This window comes from Tetrahymena thermophila (assembly GCF_000189635.1).
Source record: "Tetrahymena thermophila SB210 genomic scaffold scf_8254752, whole genome shotgun sequence".
Taxonomy (NCBI): Eukaryota; Ciliophora; class Oligohymenophorea; order Hymenostomatida; family Tetrahymenidae; genus Tetrahymena; species Tetrahymena thermophila.
The window spans coordinates 519,542-536,107 of record NW_002476512.1 but is presented as its reverse complement, the minus strand read 5'-3'; the positions used below and the strand labels follow the sequence as shown (position 1 = coordinate 536,107).

At 23.9% G+C, this 16,566-nt stretch overlaps 3 protein-coding genes across 3 annotated transcripts; all 3 read left to right on the top strand. All coding sequences in view use genetic code 6, as the record gives it.

The window, feature by feature from the left end:
- Window positions 1-89: 89 nt before the first annotated feature.
- TTHERM_00112440 (EB1 protein) lies at window positions 90-2,117 on the top strand. The gene is made up of 3 exons (XM_001010639.3): window positions 90-543; window positions 657-845; window positions 941-2,117. Exons 1-3 carry the CDS (start codon window positions 277-279, stop codon window positions 1,634-1,636), a joined length of 1,152 nt encoding a protein of 383 aa, XP_001010639.2. The 5' UTR covers window positions 90-276; the 3' UTR covers window positions 1,637-2,117.
- Window positions 2,118-2,997: 880 nt separating this feature from the next.
- Window positions 2,998-9,334, top strand: TTHERM_00112430 (unconventional myosin heavy chain; the record flags this gene model as incomplete). The annotated part of the gene is made up of 5 exons (XM_001010638.2): window positions 2,998-4,753; window positions 4,804-6,041; window positions 6,097-6,302; window positions 6,609-7,515; window positions 7,760-9,334. The coding sequence occupies 5 exons, from the start codon at window positions 2,998-3,000 to the stop codon at window positions 9,332-9,334; spliced, it is 5,682 nt and encodes a 1,893-aa protein (XP_001010638.2).
- A 1,590-nt stretch (window positions 9,335-10,924) lies between these two features.
- On the top strand, window positions 10,925-15,795 carry TTHERM_00112420 (hypothetical protein; the record flags this gene model as incomplete). Its single annotated transcript, XM_001010637.3, has 7 exons — window positions 10,925-11,222; window positions 11,576-11,749; window positions 12,475-12,813; window positions 12,888-13,297; window positions 13,358-13,435; window positions 13,495-15,711; window positions 15,772-15,795. Exons 1-7 carry the CDS (start codon window positions 10,940-10,942, stop codon window positions 15,793-15,795), a joined length of 3,525 nt encoding a protein of 1,174 aa, XP_001010637.3. The 5' UTR covers window positions 10,925-10,939.
- Between the last annotated feature and the right edge of the window lie 771 nt (window positions 15,796-16,566).

Genomic DNA, 16,566 nt, shown 5'->3' with positions numbered 1-16,566 from the left:
TTGAAAGAATTAATTAGAAATTCAAAAATTATAGCATTTGTTTAGCTTCATTCTTTGAAGAGAAATTTTAAAGTTAAATTTCAAAATTTAAAATTCATCTTGCAAATCTATAAACCAAATAAATTTTATAATTTTTAATGTAAAAATGATTATGTTCATATAAAGTAGACTCGAAAAGTATCAATCGAATCTTAGTTGCTTATCCATAAAAAAGATAAAAATCACGCCAAATAACAAAATATTTGTTAAAATCCTAGTTATCGTTTGCGGGGCTTGATGATGTTTTAAATGAGAATCTATCTAATCACTAAGAGTATTTTAGGTGAACAAATGATTTATATTTAAATATTATTTGTATTATATTTGATATTATTTATAAAGTTTTCATAAACTAAAACAATATACAAAAAAAACAAGTAAAAAACAATTAAAAGCGAAATATTTTACCATTTTTTTAAGATGAGTGAGGCAATAGGAATTATGGATCCAGCATACTTTGTCAACAAAAATGACATCCTTAAATGGATTAATAACACACTTAAGGTAGCTTTTTCATTTCTAAAAATATTTAACTATCTTGTTTAATGATTTAAAACAATAAAAAATGATCCTACAATTTTTGATATTTTTTATTAACATTTCATTTAAAAAAAAAGCTTAACATAGAAAAAATTGACCATTTAGGTACAGGAGCAGTTTATTGCTAATTTTTGGATATGATTTATCCTGGATAAGTTTGCATGGGTAAAGTTAATTGGAAAGCCAAATTAGAATACGAATATCTTAGCAACTTTAAGATTGTTACTAACTGTTTGGAGAAAAATGATGTTAAAAAGCACATTGATGTAAATATTATTTTTACTTACAAAGATTGTCATAATAATCAATACTTAGCCAAAATTTTTATGCTTTATATCATATATTTTTTCCTAAATAATAGGTAAATAAGTTAGTAAAATGTAAATATCAAGACAATTTGGAATTCGCTTAATGGTTTAAAAAGTTCTTTGATACAAAGTGTGGTGATAGAAATGCTGATTACGATCCTGAAGCAAGAAGAGCCGTAAAAATCAGTTCTGTTGTTGAAGTTCCTAAAGTTGCTAGAAAGGAAGAATAGACTAAGTAAAAGACAATAGCAGCATCATAACCTTCAACTTAAGCTGCAAATAGTACAGTAAAAAAAGCTACTCCTTCTAAACCTGCAACTTCTGCTTTGGCTAACAACAATAAGAGAACTTTAGGTCAAATGTACAATGGCAACTCAAATGGTAAGCCAGCTCTTCACTCAAATACTAAAACTAATACTAATACTACTGCAGCTCATAATCCTTCTAGTAAAGTAACAAATCCTGCTAAAACAGAGAGCAAAGAATACAGTTCTTTAATTAATAGCATAAAGGAAATTTTAACTAAGGGAGAATCTGACTAAGAAATTGTTAATAAAATTAGAACTCTTGTTAAAGTAGATGTAGCTTAAAAAGAAAATACTGCTATTAAACCAGAAGAAAAAGAAAATACTGATATTAAGCCAGAAGAAAAAGCTGAATTGCAAAATAGCTCTTAAATTAAGTAAATAAGTGACTAATCAATATTCAAGGATACCACAAACACTTCTTTTATCGAATAGGAAAATTGAATAACCTAAATAAATAAATAAACATATATAATATCTTGATAACAAGCAAAAGATTAGCAAAGCCTTTCAAAATATATAGTAAAATAGAATATATAATAGTAGATTTAATTCACTGAACAAAATATTATTAACCAATTAATTAATTAAACAAATACTAATCATTTGAGTAAATAAATGAATTTAAATCTATATATAGCATTAAGAAAGGAATTGAGTAAGTAAATCAAGATGAAGTCAATATAAAAAATACTAATAGCTTATTTATAGAGGATTGTACCATCTCACTTTAATTAATTTATAACATAAATTTAATATGCATACCAATCAAATTATAAATGATTAAATTACATTTTATTTTATATTTATGTTTTGGAGTTTGACAAATTTTTGATGTAGCTTGATTTTTTTTCCTTTCATAATTTTTATTGATTTTCTATCATCTTAATTTTTTTTATATTTTTATAAGATATTTATTTTTTATAAATTATAGAATCACTAAAATTTTTCCAAATCAAAAATTTTATTGTCTAAAAAAAAATAAGCTTTTATGAAAATTAATTTATAAATACAATATAATTTTATAAAAAAGGATATAGCCAAATGCCATTCAAAAATTTAGTGAATTGAGATCAATATCTGTTACCTATGAAAATTTTATTTAATTCCACTTGTGCCTAATATATGAGTGTATATGATATGTGAGTATATTGATTTGAAAAAAAAAAATCTATGTAAAAATAAAATTGTCTTGTTTTTAAAAAGGATACAATAAATAAATATAAAGACAGCTTATTGGTTTTAATTAAATTTTTTAAAAGAAAAATAAAAAATTATTAATTAATTTTTGAAGATGTGAATTAATAATACTTAAATTTAATTAGTAATAAAGAGTTAAATGTCTTTTTATTTTAGAACACTAATCAATTTTTGATAAATCAGTAATCTACACCTTCTTTTCATGAACTAGGGGAATACAAAATAAATAAAATCCAACAAAAATTATATATACAATTAATGATACAGATATATTCAATAAATGCATTCAATAATTTTAATAGATAGATATGTTTTTATGAGTTGATAAGATCCATTAATTAATTGACTAGTAATCAATCAAAAAGATTAGAGATTAAAGCTTTTTATTAATTGGAATTTAACTAAAAGATATAGCAATTAATTAAAAAGCATTAAAAGGAAGAAATAAGAAATAATATAGATATATTCTAAAGTAGTCTGAATATTCTAATTTTTTAAAAATTAGCATAGCATAATATTATATAAATTGTACAATATACTAGTTTATTTATTATCAATAGTTTTTATTTAGTAAAAATAAATATAGTTTTTTCCTAGTTTGTTTTATGAATAAAAGTTATTAAGAATGGATTAATCCTAATGTAGAGTGTTGGGTTTGGCTCAAATATGAAAATTCTTAGCAAAATTAAAACAATTCTGAAAATGGATAATATTTCTAGTGCGTTATTCAATCAGTATAAAAAGAAAAGAATTTAGCAAAGATAAAAGTTACTTGTAAAGAAGAATAATTAGGAAATCGAATATCAGATTAAGCAATTAATGGATAATTAGATGTTTAATTTGAAAGATTATTAGAAAAGGAAATTATGGTTGATTCTCTTCAAACTTTAGGTTATTCAGATATGGTTCATATGAAGTATTTAAATGAGGCTGAAATAATCAATAATTTGAGAAAGCGATATTAAAATAATATGATTTTCACATATATTGGACCAACTTTGGTAGTTATGAATCCATATAAAGAAATAGAAGGAGTATAAGATAATCAAGTAATAGATAAAATAAAATCTGATCTAGGCATAAAATTTGAAGAGGATTTCAAAATGAATAATCTGAGCACCAACTAAAATATTATAAACACACCTCATACATATACTGTAAGCGGATTAGCCTACAAATAAATGTTTAGCAATAAGAAAAATTAAGCAATAGTTATATCAGGCGAAAGTGGAGCAGGTAAAACAGAAAATGCTAAATTATCGATGCAATTTTTAACAAGTTTGAGTTCAGGGTCTGATAAATAAAATGATTTACTCAATTAATTAAAGACTCAAACAGCTAAGAATATTCTATTAGAAGAGTTTAACTAATTTGCAATAGAAGTAAAAATACTTGCTTGTAATCCTATTCTAGAAGCTTTTGGTAATGCTAAAACAGTAAGAAATAATAATTCCTCTAGATTTGGTAAATACGTAAAAATCTACATAGATAAAACATCTTAAAAGATAAATGGAGCCTCCATTGATAGCTACTTACTCGAAAAGAGCAGAATACCTTGTCCAGGAAAGGGAGAGAGAAATTATCACATTTTTTACCACATGCTAAAAGGAAATCAAGAACTATCTAATTTGAGATTGAGTTAGTTCAAAAATTTATCTGATTTTGATTATCTAAAGAAAAGTGACTGCTTTGAGGTTGAGAACATTTAAGATGCTAAACTCTATTTGGAAGTAAAGAAGTCCTTCAGATAAATGAATTTCTCTAACTAAGAGTAAGAAGCTATATTTTCTCTAATATCTGCGATACTACTGTTAGGCAATGCAAATTTAGACTCATCAAAAGCTAGCGACACTCAGGCTCCAACTTTTTTGAACATGAGTTTACCGACACATCATAAAGAATTCAAAAATGCCTCTGAGTTACTCTAAGTTAATCCTAAAGACCTTGAAGAGTCTTTAGTATTTAAGGTAAGGAAAGTTGGAACTACAGTAATTAAATCTCCATAAACTGCTGAAGAATGCTTGTCTATGAGAGACAGTCTAAGTAAAAATCTATATGATAGTCTTTTTAACTTTTTGGTTTGGAAGTTAAATTAAAATTTGTTGCCACCTTAAGATTTGCTAAATAAATCATTAAGCATAGGCCTTTTAGATATATTTGGTTTTGAGAGCTTTGATATAAACTCATTTGAGCAGCTTTGCATTAATTTTACCAATGAAAAATTTTAGTAATTGTATGTTTAATATGTTTTCAAAAGCGAAGAAGAAGATTATAAATAAGAAGGAATTTTGGATGTATTTTCTGATTTATAATATTAAGAGAATTAGCTCATTATTGATACAATTGAAAAAAAACCCAATGGTAAATTCTTATTTTCATATTTTACATTTTGATTTATATTTTATTTAAAGGAATCATGGTGCTTTTAGATGAAAATTGCTCATTGGGATCAGGGACGGATGATTCTTTTTTAAATTAAATTACAAAAAACCACTCTAAAAATCAACTTGTCAGCTTCCCTAAAAAAGATAAATATTCTTTCAGCCTTAGTCATACAGCAAAACAAGTTGTATATGATGTGCGCGGATTTAGAGATAAAAATAAAGATGAAGTGAGTACCGAAGTAGAAAAATGTCTTTAAAGTAGTAAATGTCCAGTTATTGCGAATTTATTATCTTATTAAGGGTCTTAAACTTAGTAGAATAAAGAAACTTAAAATCTTCAAAATTTTGGAAATAATTTAAATTTTAAAAAAGCTGAAATTAGTAATCAAATGAACTCAAGTAAAAAGAATGTAAAGTTTCTAGGCTAAAAATTTAGATAATCTTTATAGGAATTAATGATAGAATTGAATAATAGCGATGTTCACTTCATAAGATGTATAAAACCAAACGAAGAAAAGAAAAAGAATTTTTTTAAGTATGATTATGTTTATTAGCAAGTACAGTATTTAGGCATACTTGATTCCATTAAAATCCGCAAAGTTGGATATTCTTACAGAATGACTTATGAAAACTTTTTCTTAGAATACCAAGAACTGGGATAGAAAACAAAAGGATTAACATTGTAGAAGGTTTAGCAATAAAAGTTAGATTTAAAATAATTAATTACAACAGAAATATTTGAAAAGACCAATTTATTGCAAAATAAATAACTTCCTTAGAAATGTGTAGCATTTGGAAAAACAAAAATATTTCTCAAAAATGAAGTTATGAAGATTTTGCATGAAAAAATTTAAGAAATTATTTAATAAAGAAAAAAATATGCAAAGCGAATTATTGTCTCAATTTAAAAATATCTGTTTAGGAAATACTTCCATAAGAATTTAATGAAAATAAAAAATTAATTAATTAAATTGCAATCATTTGCTAGAATGGCTATTTAAAGATAAAAATTCCTAAGGAAAAAGAAATCAATATTAAAAATGAAGAAGCTTATTAGGCTAAGAATGTTGGGATAAGGAATCTCTGCATTTAGGTTAAACTATATCTCATTTGTGTGGGATTTGGTTTGTTTTATGATATTTGATAAAACAAATATTCATATTGCATTTTAGTAAATTAAATATTATCGTAACCCAAATAAAACTAAGCCTGTTGTTCAAAATTAAACATCTACAATTTAGTAAAATAAATAGTAAAATCAACAAGTAAAATTAAAATAAATATTTAAATGTTTATTTAAATTTTTTTATTTTAAAATAGCCTTAAAAAAGCCAAAATTAAGTTACTTCATCATTTTAAGTAAATAATTAAATGATGCAATAAAAATAAAGTCTTGTAGGCCAATAAATTTAATCTATTGTAAACGAGCTTAATTTAGGTGAGATATAAATTAATAAAACCTAACAAGATTTAAAAGACTTTAGAAAATCAAAGATTATACCTTAAGTTAACTTGAATCCATCACAGTATTTAATTTTATTTAAATTATTTATTTAATTCGTACAAATTTTAAGAGAAATCAAAATCTATAAAAAATTTTTTTAGGATTTAAAAATTTGAGCTATGATTAGATGTTAAACATTTTCTTATTTTGCATTAAATTGAATTTAAATAAAATCATGCAATTATTAATTTGAAAATCAATTTAAATTAAATTAATAATAAAAATTTTAGTGAAATTATTAAGACCTACACCCATAAAATGGATTGAAAAAATATTTTCACTACTTAAAATATTTGTTTTAATTAAATTTTAAATAAAAATTAATTAGTAGTAGTAAGAGGGCCAGCAATGCTTGGAGATAAACCCTAATTGCAAGTAGTAGTTAAAATAAAATTAATAAAGATTTGTAGCTATCTGAATTAGGAGAGTAGAAGCTGATAAATATGAAAGAAACAACTGACTAAAAAGAAAAAATTAAATATACTAAACCTCTGATATTATAATTTACAGAGTATAACCCTGCTTATTAGTATGCAGAGTTTAATATGGAGAGTGCAATAGATTTAGAAGATGTTCCTAATAGTTTAGATTTTGAGGGTGAATTAAATGATTTGATAAGTGAAGAAATCATTCAATAAATAAAAAAAAATAACTTTTATTCACACCTTTCTTTTATTCTTGCAAAAAGAACAAAATGGGGAATCACACAAACTTAAGAGAAAATAATGAGGCACTAGCTTAAACCAATTTCAAATCCACTAACAAATATTGCTGATTTGAAGAATATAATCACCTATGAAGACACAAAAGATGCTGTTTAATCAATTAGGAGTATTATTCAATAAAATAATTTATATAATGACACATCAACATAGACTTAAAGACCAATTAATTATGAAGATGCTAGAACTGGAAAATTAGATAAGTAAGTATCTAAATAAATTACTAACGATTAATCACAAAAATTAGCAACTGTCTTTTCGAAATATTCTCTGATGAACCCAAGAAAAGCTAGTGTTAGAGACACAAACTCACTTGAACAAATTGTCCTATAATAAAGAAAACTTACAAAATTAATTTAGTATAAAAAATTTTCTCCTTCAGAAAAAGCTATTAACATATTTAAAACTCTCTTAAAGTGCACAGGAGAAAGAAAATCCCGATATAACAGACACAACAATATCATAAAGCTTCTTACCCTTTGTAACGAAGAGTCAATCGACCTAAAAGAAGAAGTAAATTAAAATTTTTTTGTCAAAATACATATTTGATTTTAATCTCTTTTTCTTTTTTTTTTAGTGAAAAATAAGAATAAATTAAAAAAAATAAATGCTTTATCAATAAATAAAAATTTTATCAGCATTAATTAAGTTTTTAAACTAATATTTTAATCTTTTATGATTCAAATAACATTTTTGAAAACCATTTTTTAAATATGCATTTTGGGAAATTTTAAATTGATGAATTAAAATATTTTAGGTTTACGTTTAATTATGCAAATAATTAAGTGCAAATGATAAAAAGGAGTCAAGAATAAAATATTTAAAGCTGTTTGCTATTATAAGCAGCATACTGCCAACAACCAGTAGATTTTATTATCCTTTACTTCACTTTTTATATATGAGAAATACAGATACTCAAATAGAATAGGATGAGAGAAAATGGTACTAATACTGTTTTCAAAGAATTTATAAAAGTGAGTAAATACAAAGAGGATGCATCCCAACTGATACTGAAATTGTAATGATTGAGAATAAGAAACAAATTTTGATTAGAGTTTATCTTCTAAATGAAATCCCAATTACTGTAGGAGTAGAAAGCTATACTAGTGTGAAGATGCTTAAGCAGGAGCTACTTTAGAAAATAGGTATAACCTAAAGACATGAATATTATGGCCTTATGGAAGTAAGAAACAATATTAAGAAAAAGAGAAAAGAAACGAGATTTATAGATGAAAGTGAGAGAGTAATGGATGTGATAGCTTTTTGGGAAAATGAGTAGTATTTATTTGGATCTCAATTAAATTCTTCTTTCATACATAGCAACTCAAAATAAAATGATGAAGGTATTGAGCAATTCAACCTTTAAAATTATTAGGATCTTGAAGGACTTAAAATTTACCTTGGAATCAGAATACTTTTTTCATTTTAAGAAAACGATAAAGAAGCAATAAGCGTTTTCTACACTTAGCTATCTTCAGAAGTACTTGAAGGAAAGTATGCACCTTTGGAGGAAAAAGATTACTTGAATTTGGCTGCTTTATAACTGTGCATAGATTTTCCAAGAGACGTCATTTTAAAAGAAATATCTAAAAGATAGAGTATCAATGCAGATAGTGGGTCTCCATAAAGAACATAGAGTAATTTTTTGAGTGCTACTAGCTAAAGTGAAAGCGGTGCATCACAGCTTAAAAAGCTTTCTTATTAAGATATTGAACAGATTGATGAATAAGATGAATACGAACAATTCATATAAAATAGAAATGAAATTTTAATTGATCCGGTTTTTTACATACCAGCTAAAATGTATTTCTAAAAAGATATTCAGTAATGGTAACACTTAATACTATAGAATTTGGTTGATAATAGACTTTTAAAGAAAGAGTACACTCCATCTTAAGCAAAGTTAGCCTACATACTTTATCTTAGTAAGTAAGATTTGTTTATGAGTACAATATTTAGAGATGTAAAATACCAAAGAATCAAAATTAAAACACTAAATGACACACTTTCTTCTAAAGAAAAATATGAGCAAATGATTTAATAAAATTAACAAATTCCCATTAAAGACGAGATACTTTTAGCAATAAACCCATCTAATATTCTGATGTGCGATTCTATAGGTTTAAATAGACCAAAAAGAAGAGTGCAAATTAAAAATATCTAAAAATTTTGCTGCACTGAGAAGGAAGTTATAGTAATATCTCATGATAATACAAAACATATTTTTGAAACTCCCCAATACTGTAGAGAAATAGCTTTCTTAATTCGCTCTTACTTGAGAATATTTTATTAAAAATAATAGTAACAACAATAATAAGAAAAAAGTCAATGAGTCTCTGTTCCTTTTATTTATAAGTAACAGAACATTTCAAAAAATAATATATTCTCTTGTTTCAATATTCTATTTATTTAATTTAAATATAAATTACCATTAAGTCTTCTTAATATATATTGTTTATATACTAGTTATTTTAATAATTTTAAAAACTTAACCTCAATATATTTAACTTGAATTGCATATGATATTCAACTAGTATTATATCTTATTCATTAAAAGTAAAATTAGAACTATTTTTATTATTATTATGATAAATAAACTTTGACAACTTATAAGAATAAAATTAATTTGAAAGATAAAATTATTTTTAATAAAATAAATGCAAATATAATTAAAAAAATAAATAAAATTTGCTTTTAAATTTAATTTTTTTATATATTTAATAATATTTTTTAAAATTAATTACATTTATGATAAAAGCCCATAAATGGTTTAGCTAGATTTAAAGGTGTAAGTGTGATATCTTAAAATTAGTACTCTAAAACTTAAAAGCATTTTAATAATTTCATCTTCAATTAATATGAATTAAAATATTTGCTTTTTTTTTTGAACAAGCTTTATTCTATTTTCAAAATTAAATAAATAAAAATATATTTAATTCAAATTAAAATAATAAAGTTTTATCAATAATTAAGCAAAAATAAGCTATTTAAAAAATAAAATTAATTTAAATAAAGGATTAAATCTATTAATAACAATAAAATCAAAATTAATTTTAAAATATTTTTTTAATTATTTTTTTTCAATAAAAAAATGTCTTTATGAAAATGAATGAATTAATAAATTAAATCTTTATGAATTTATTTATCTAAATAAACAAAAAACTTATAAACATGTATTTGCTTTAGTTAAGATTATCTTAATAGAATGAATAAATAAATAGATGAGCATTAATATTATTTAGATTGTTTATTTAGAAATCAGAAAATTAATTAAGTAAAAAAAAAAAACTTACTTAAAATAAATTAAATTATATTTAATGGCAACGATAAAATTTAAAAAAAGATTAAATTGCGCATCATTGAATGCAAATTATAAATTTGATAAAAAACTAGGCAAATTGTAAGTAAGGGGAAATAAAAGTCAAAATTTCTTTTTAAAGATTGCAAATATTATTAAATACAAATAAATTTAAAAATAATTCATCATTTTGAATTACTATTGAATTGCTTTAATTAACAAAAACCTATTAATAATCATATTATAAATTTTTGGACTTATAAAAAAAATAAAAGAAAAGAAATCAATATCAATCCTAGATAGTTAATGTGATATTGGATAATCGAAAAGTAAGTAGCGCGGTTAATAAGTTTTATGTTTCACACCAAGCAATTGTTGCAGAAATAACCCAGATAAATGATTGATTGATCTCCTTAGAAGTAAGAGTAGCTAAGGAGTGGAGTACTATGGAAAACATTTATAGACAAGAAAGACTGAAAAATGATAGAATTTGAAAATATACAAAAGATCCGAAAATAATACAAATTATGATAATTAATATATATATATATATGTATGTATGTGTTTATGTATAGATTATGTAATTAAAGAATGAATGAATGTGCTCTGAATTTAACGTTTCGGCATTTTCAAGAAATAATGTTTATAATTTAATTTTGGTCTAATGTGATTACAAAAAAAAGAATATAAAGAAAAAAAATAATAATTAAAAGTTATCAAAAGAATCTATAAATTAAATAGGATAAAGATCTTTTAAAAATGATTTAAGATATAGAATAAGCGTCCAGTGGAGCGTTATTAACAGAAAAAAGTGCACAAGCACCTCCTCCTAGCAAGGGGAAAAAGAAAAACAATTAACATGATGAGGATTTTTAGGAAGTTATAAAAATTGTAGTTGAGCAGATCACAGAAATCAACAGACGTATTGAATTATAATTATTTCGATAAAATATTAATGCATAATCATGCCAGCAATATTCATAATCGCTAGGCTTCAAATTATAGTTATTTCTTTCTCAAATGAAGAAACGAAATGCTTAATTTGAATCATGGCTTGGAAGTAATGTAATCGGAAGGACTAGGGATTAAACTAGCCTTAAAAGTATAAAAGAGATCTATCCCTTATATTCCTTAGAATTTTTGAATAAATTCTTTACTTCCCGCCTGCAATTATAATTGTGAAAAAATAAAGAAGAAATAAATGAATAGAATAATGAATGCATCAATTTTGATAAACTCGTTTTAAAAGGTTATTTAAAAAGTTTTATAAAACAGGTGCTAAAGAAGATAGAAAGAATAATAAGAAGTCCACCAGAACTAAGTTAAAACCATAAGGCGCTAACAACGAAAAGCAAAATACAAGCAACGCCAATCCTGAAAATCTTTCATAATTTAATAATGAATCTAATGGCAATGTTCTTGTAAAAAAAAGAAAAGTTGAAGATCAAGGTAATCTTAATTTAGTTAAAATAATTTTAAAAGTCGAATTAGAAAATAAAAGAGAGGAATTTACCACAATAGTGGATGTTAAAAGTGCATAATAAGCTACTAATTGGCATTGTTATAGTATTAACAAGAAAATATTAGTATTAAATAGAAAAACAATTATTTGGAAAAAGATTTCAATTTTGATGATAATAAAAATAATAATCGCTACTACTATTTAGCTTCTTTTTTTTACTAAACTTAGTAAGTAAAATTTTATCATAATAACTTTAATACAAACTAAATGTTATCAAGAATCAATCAGCCTAAGTAGTAGCACCAAATATAGATAACTTTACGCAATGTTAACACTTTTTAAAATGTACCCACTTATTATAAATTAATCAATAGAGACATAAATAAATATTATTTAATTAATAATTCTAAAGTAGACGAATTCATCTTTTATTTTCCTAATTTTATTATTTTATTTATAATTAAATTTAAATTTCTATCTTTTTCTAATTACTATTTAAATACAAATCAATCAATTAATAAGCAAATAGATTAATTATTCATTTTTCAATCTCATGCACAAGATTAATTCACTTTTTGAAAAAAATAAAGATTTTTTTTATTTTATTCACTGAAATTTACAATCGAAAAACTTTACTATTAATTTATTAAGCAGCATACCTTTTATGACAAAATTAATAAAAAACATTTTATGTTGTTTATAAACAAAATAGGTGAAAGCGATTTGTCAGATGAAAAAAAACCTGAAGGAAAGAACAATTCATTATATAGATTCAACAACGATTAGAGCTTTTAGTTCATGGAGTAGCAAAATTTTGCATAACAAAAATAATAAATTAAGAACAATGAAATTGGAAATTTAGCAGCACCATTAATTTAAGCAGCAAATAATACCAGTCAATCAGCTAATTAAATCTTAGGTGCTCTTAATTTGGGTAATATAGGTAATGTGGGCAATTTAGCTAGCCTTATTGATGATTTTTATAGAAATTAGAGAAACAATCCTTCAATGAGCACTAATTAGTTGATTTAATTACTCTTAAATCCTTTGCGTAACATATTTTTGCCATTTATTGAATACATTTTAAGCAATTTTACGTTTATCTAAAATCAATAATTTTAAAAGAATAAGCTAATGCTAATGGGATTGACTCGAATTAGTTAAAGCACTTATTACAGACCACCAGTTAGCTTTCCTTACTCCAAAAATTAACATAAAATAACCCTGCTCTTTAATATTTGCAAAATGCTTCTACTTAAGGAAGCTAGCAATAATAGTAATTAATAAGGTTACTTTTATAACATCATTAGTAGTTAAATTAGCCTTAATAATAGCCAGCAGTCTCATAGTAACAGTCTTAATTACAGTAATTGTAGCAAAGCTTATTATAGTAATAAGCTGCCCAAGCCAACCAACCAAGTTAATAAAATAATAGTAGATTCTAGCTCCCATCATATTAAAATAAACACAAGGATGCACCATTTAGTAGAGCTTCTACACACATAGCCATAGCTTATCACATTCATATGAAAAAAGTATTTTTTTTTTTTTCGTTATAATAAAATTTCAAAGCTAAATCTTTTATCTTTTAATAGTAAAATAACTCAAGCTTGTCTGATAAAAATTTATTAGATCCTACCTATAATGCTAGAAAGCTTAGAGAAGGCAAAAGGGTAAATAAATTATTAATTTTATCATTAATCTTAATTGATTATTTTACAATATTTTTTAGGATAACGAACCAACTGTACCTTCGTAATAGTAATAGTAGCAATAATAGCCATAGCAATAATAGCTTCCACCACCACCATAATAATAATAATAATAATAATAATAGTAACAATAATTTTAACAACCCTAAAATTAGATATCTCAATTAACATAAAATTAGATTTAACAAAACCTCTTTTAGCAATAAAATATCTAAAATCAATAATAACAAAGAAATATGATGATGCAATAAGCATAAAATCCTTCAATTTTATGGAATCAATAGTAATAATAGCAACTTTAACAGCAATAATAGCAACATCAATAACAATCGTAGTAACAAAGATAAATAAATTCTAATTAAGTTTTATAAGTTTTTCAAAATATAATGAGTTAAGGAGGTATGTAATAGATTATGAATTAACCTCAATTCTAGACCATATTTTAATCTCCACAATTTTAGTCAATTATAAACTAGTTTATGAATAAACAACAGCAATAAAATCAGCCTGCTTAACAGTAACAGATGAATATAAACTAATAATTAAATTTTAGCAATTATCTTTAGCCTTAATAGTCATCTAACTAACAACCAGCTCAATAATAAGCTCAACAATACTAATAACCACCATAGGCAAAACCTAAAAAAGGAAAAGGAGCTAAAAAAGCTATTGAAATCAAAGAAGACGATGAGTCAAAAGTATCTTAAAAAGAAACTTAAAAATAATCTAGAGCTTTGTAAAAAGAGTAAAGAGAGTAAAGTTCCAATCAACAAGAATCACAGATATAAGCAACTGAGCATACTTAAGATGATCTTTCATCTTCTTAACAAACGAGCAATGTTTCAAGATAAAAGAATCAATCAAAGTAAGCCTAATAATAAAATTAATAATAGATTGTTTCTTAATAAAGCAATTAAGAATAAAAATCATAATCACACAGCCAAATTTCTTAATAAAATTTAGCTAGTGAAAAAGAAATTTCACATGTAGAGCAAGAAGAATCTCCAGCATAAAAAAAGCAATCTGTTTAATCAAATGAAACCAAGAAAAAAGATTAAAAATAAGAACTATAATAAAAGGAATAGGCTAAATAAAGTCCTGTAGAATAGTAGAAAAAATCTGATTCAGAATAGAAACAAAATCAACAGGAAGCAATAGTCCTAAACGATTCAAAAGAGCAATAACCTGAGTAGGCTAATAACACTGTTCAGTAAGAAGAAAAAATAGAAGAAGAAATTTCTTCTAAAGAAAATGCTGATTAACCTAAAAATGAAAATGAAGCTTTAGAAGATAAAGTTGAAGAATAAAATGAAGGAATTGAAGAAAAAATAGAAGAAGAAGAATAATAATAATAACAACAACAACAACATAATGATAAAATTAAAGATTAATAAAAAGCTTCTCAAATAGAAGAAGAGGAAGAAGAAGAATAGTTAGAGATAATTAGTGAGGAAAAATAATAAAAGAGCACCTCTTAAAATGATAAAAATGTAGAATAAATTGAAGTTGAATAGGAAAAAGAAAAAGCAAGTTAAGAAGTGCCCCCAGCTTAAGGAAGCGAACATTAAAAACATGAAGAAAAGGAATAATAAAACAATAATGTGAGGGAAAAGAATGCTTCAAGCGAATAGCCTAAGAAACAAGACTAATAAAAACAAGATGAAAAGTAAAACTCAGCTGAATCTAAATAAAACCAAAATGATCAATCCGATAAAAAGAAATCTACTCCTGTAAAGAAATCTAGTGAAGAAGTGGATCAGAAGGATGAAAACCTATCGAAAAAACCATCAAGGGATAGCGATAAATAAGAAAAACCAAAAGATCAAGATAGACAAAGAGACTCTAGAGACTCTGAAAGATCAAATAAAGATGGAGAAAAATATTCATCAAGCAGAGATAGATAAAAAAATGACCATGAATCTGATTAACAACAATCATCAGGCAAGCAAAGATCTAATAGCAATAACTCTTAGTATTCTTCAAGAAAAGAGAGTGCTGATAAATCTTCTCAACATCATTAGGAATCTTCTGGTTAATAAAATAGATCTTCATCTAAAGATCATCATCACTATTACTCATCTAATAATCATCACTCAGGTCACTCAAGCTCTTCTTATCACCATCATCACGATAATTAACATAAATAAAAAAATTATCATGACTCTAAGTATTACTAAGAAAAAGAGAAATCTAAGCCAACTAAGTAATCAAAAGACAGTGATAATAATAACGATAAAGTAAACAAATTTAACTGCTAAGACTTTAACTAAATTATTTAATTATAAAATTAATCATAGGAAGAAGGAGAGATCTCAGATTGAACAAGCATACCAATTTACTTTCATAAAATTACTGTATATTTAAGACTAAATGTTTTGATATGACAAATATAAGTTAGCAAGTTAGTTAATAAGTAAGTAAGTAATTAAGTTATTAGTAAGTAAGTGAGCTTTTAAATTAAATTTTGACTAATCTGTGCAAATAATTTTGTAATTATATTCATTTCTTATATTGTTTTATTAAAATTATTTCAAATTGTAATTATATTTTATATATCTATTGCATATTTACTTATCGAGTTAATTTAGTTTTGTAAATCTCTGCAAAAAATATCTTCTTCTTTTTAATTTTCATTAAAAAATAAATTAAAATTAAACATTAATCAAACACAAATTTAATTTGATTTGTGATAAAATAAAATAATAATTTTTTATTTCAATTGAGAAATACAAAAATAATTTTAATTTTAAAAATTAAGTTTGATAAAAGAAAAAATAAAAATAATTGTTCGTTAATATTTAAAAAAATATTTTCAAATTTTAATAATTTATTTTGATTGATTGATTGATGATTGATTGTAAATAGATAATAGAAAAATAAAACGAAAATGTTGAGTGTCAGAATATATAATCATATATTGCATGATTTTTTAAAAGGATTTGTTAACTATGTCAAGCAAATATCATTTGATATAGAGAATTGATTCATCTTTTAAGAAAATTTATAAAATTTAGGCAATTTGAATTTTTTAAAAAATAAAAGAAAAGAGAAGAAAACACAACTTAAAAACTTAAACACAAATTAATTATTAT